Source organism: Cyprinodon variegatus, unplaced genomic scaffold (genome assembly GCF_000732505.1).
Source record: "Cyprinodon variegatus isolate N-32 unplaced genomic scaffold, C_variegatus-1.0 Scaffold2254, whole genome shotgun sequence".
Taxonomy (NCBI): Eukaryota; Metazoa; Chordata; class Actinopteri; order Cyprinodontiformes; family Cyprinodontidae; genus Cyprinodon; species Cyprinodon variegatus.
Genome location: NW_015152707.1, coordinates 5372 through 7077, shown reverse-complemented (window position 1 = coordinate 7077; position 1706 = coordinate 5372). Strand labels below are relative to the sequence as shown.

Here is a 1706-nt window from a genome sequence, read left to right as displayed (position 1 = left end):
AATTTTGTCTTTTGTGGTTCAGCAGGACTCAGAAATATCTGCAACCCAGAGAGAGACAGACTCACAGGAAACAGACTGAAAATTAAAGTATAAGAAACCAGCAAAAGGATGGATGGATGGATGGATGGATGGATGGATGGATGGATGGATGGATGGAAGGATGATGGATGGATGATGGATGGATGGATGGAAGGATGGATGGATGGAGAATGGATGGACGGACAGACGGAAGTGAAGTTGTGTCCATTCTAGGGATGCAGGATCTATTGATGTTGGCATCCATATCGGCTGTTATTCGTCATTTTTTATACATTAATGTTTTTATTCCCTTTATAAATAAAGCACTAAAGGCAGCCATCTGTCTAGATCTATGAATATCAGAGTACTGTGGTTCTCTTGTGTTCTCAACAATAGGAAAGCATTCAATAAATAGATGTTTGAGCTCATTTTTGGAATGAGGCGTTTTAGTTAGATTACCAAACAGGAAAAAAAAATACTTTTCCGTTTTATTACATCTTATTATTGACAAAAAATCCTGGATACAATTAAATTAGTTAATTGTCACGTTTTATGAATTTTGTGATCATAATATTAACAACATATTAATGCTGCTTGAAAGGCGCATCAGGCGTTTTTGATCAGGCATCTCGGTGGCTACCTAAGGTCTAGCCAATTCTCTTATAGTCAGAAAAAACTATAACTTCTGAAAAAACGCGGATTAAAAACACTTTACTGCTAAATATGTAGGAAAACTATTTAATGCAAACATGAAAATGACCTTAAAACTGAAGCGGATAAACCAAACATGGAGCTTTAGCCGCGTTAGCATTAGCGGCTAACGCTGAGCGCTAGCATTAGCGGCCTGGATTTTGGAACCAACCTCGCATATCGAGTGGTTATTAATGATGATTAACCGCGTTATATGTAGCAATGAATCGTTTCAGGTCATAAAGTTAATGATTCGGTGGGTCTGAAACATGCTAGCTGTCTGCATAATGAAGCACTTTGAATGATTCTGTAGCTAACTGCTAGCTTCCTGTAGCCATAGAGCCACAGCAGAGCAGCAATGCGCCAATTCAGCTAATTATTTTAATCATTAGATGGTTCATGCTAAACTAAAAATGTCCCTCAGAGAACAGAAAGGAACAAACAACAAAAACAAACAGTTTGCTAACAGCGGATAGGCTTAGCTTACCGCCTTGGTCCATGATCCAGCCAGAGCGCAATGCATTATGGGATACCACCACCCGGAGGGGAAATAAAATGAGAGAAAAGTTTCAATAAAATGTTTTTCTTTTTAATTAAAAATGCACATTGTTAGACAAATATTGCCGCTAAGTCTGCAGGTGGTTATGAAGGAGATCAGAATAAATGGAGGAAATAATAATAATAATAATTATTAAAAAAAATTACAGATAATAAAAAAAAATTGAAAGCATGTAGAGATAATTAAATATGTTTCATACATCAATAATAAAACCGCAGTTTATCTAACATGTATTTTATTAGAGAAATGTTCGTCTAAAAGTGTTGGAGACAATAATAAGTACCGCATTCTGCCACAAGATGGCGGTGATGCGCAGCCAGCAGCTCAAACATCTGCAGCTTTAATCAGCTGATTTGATCCTGGTGATTTTTCACCTATTCACTATTTTAGATAAACAACAACAAAGCATCACCTGTCTGATGGCTGCTGGTCACATGAC

At 37.1% G+C, this 1706-nt stretch overlaps 1 protein-coding gene across 1 annotated transcript in view; it reads right to left on the bottom strand.

Moving 5' to 3' along the window:
• The window catches only part of LOC107080727 (E3 ubiquitin-protein ligase Hakai-like), a 5773-nt gene extending 4532 nt beyond the window's left edge, over positions 1-1241 (bottom strand). Inside the window, exon 1 of the mRNA XM_015368932.1 lies at positions 1196-1241. Within this exon, the coding sequence (XP_015224418.1) occupies positions 1196-1208 (13 nt within the window). The 5' untranslated portion in view covers positions 1209-1241. The remainder of the gene's footprint in view (positions 1-1195) is intronic.
• Between the last annotated feature and the right edge of the window lie 465 nt (positions 1242-1706).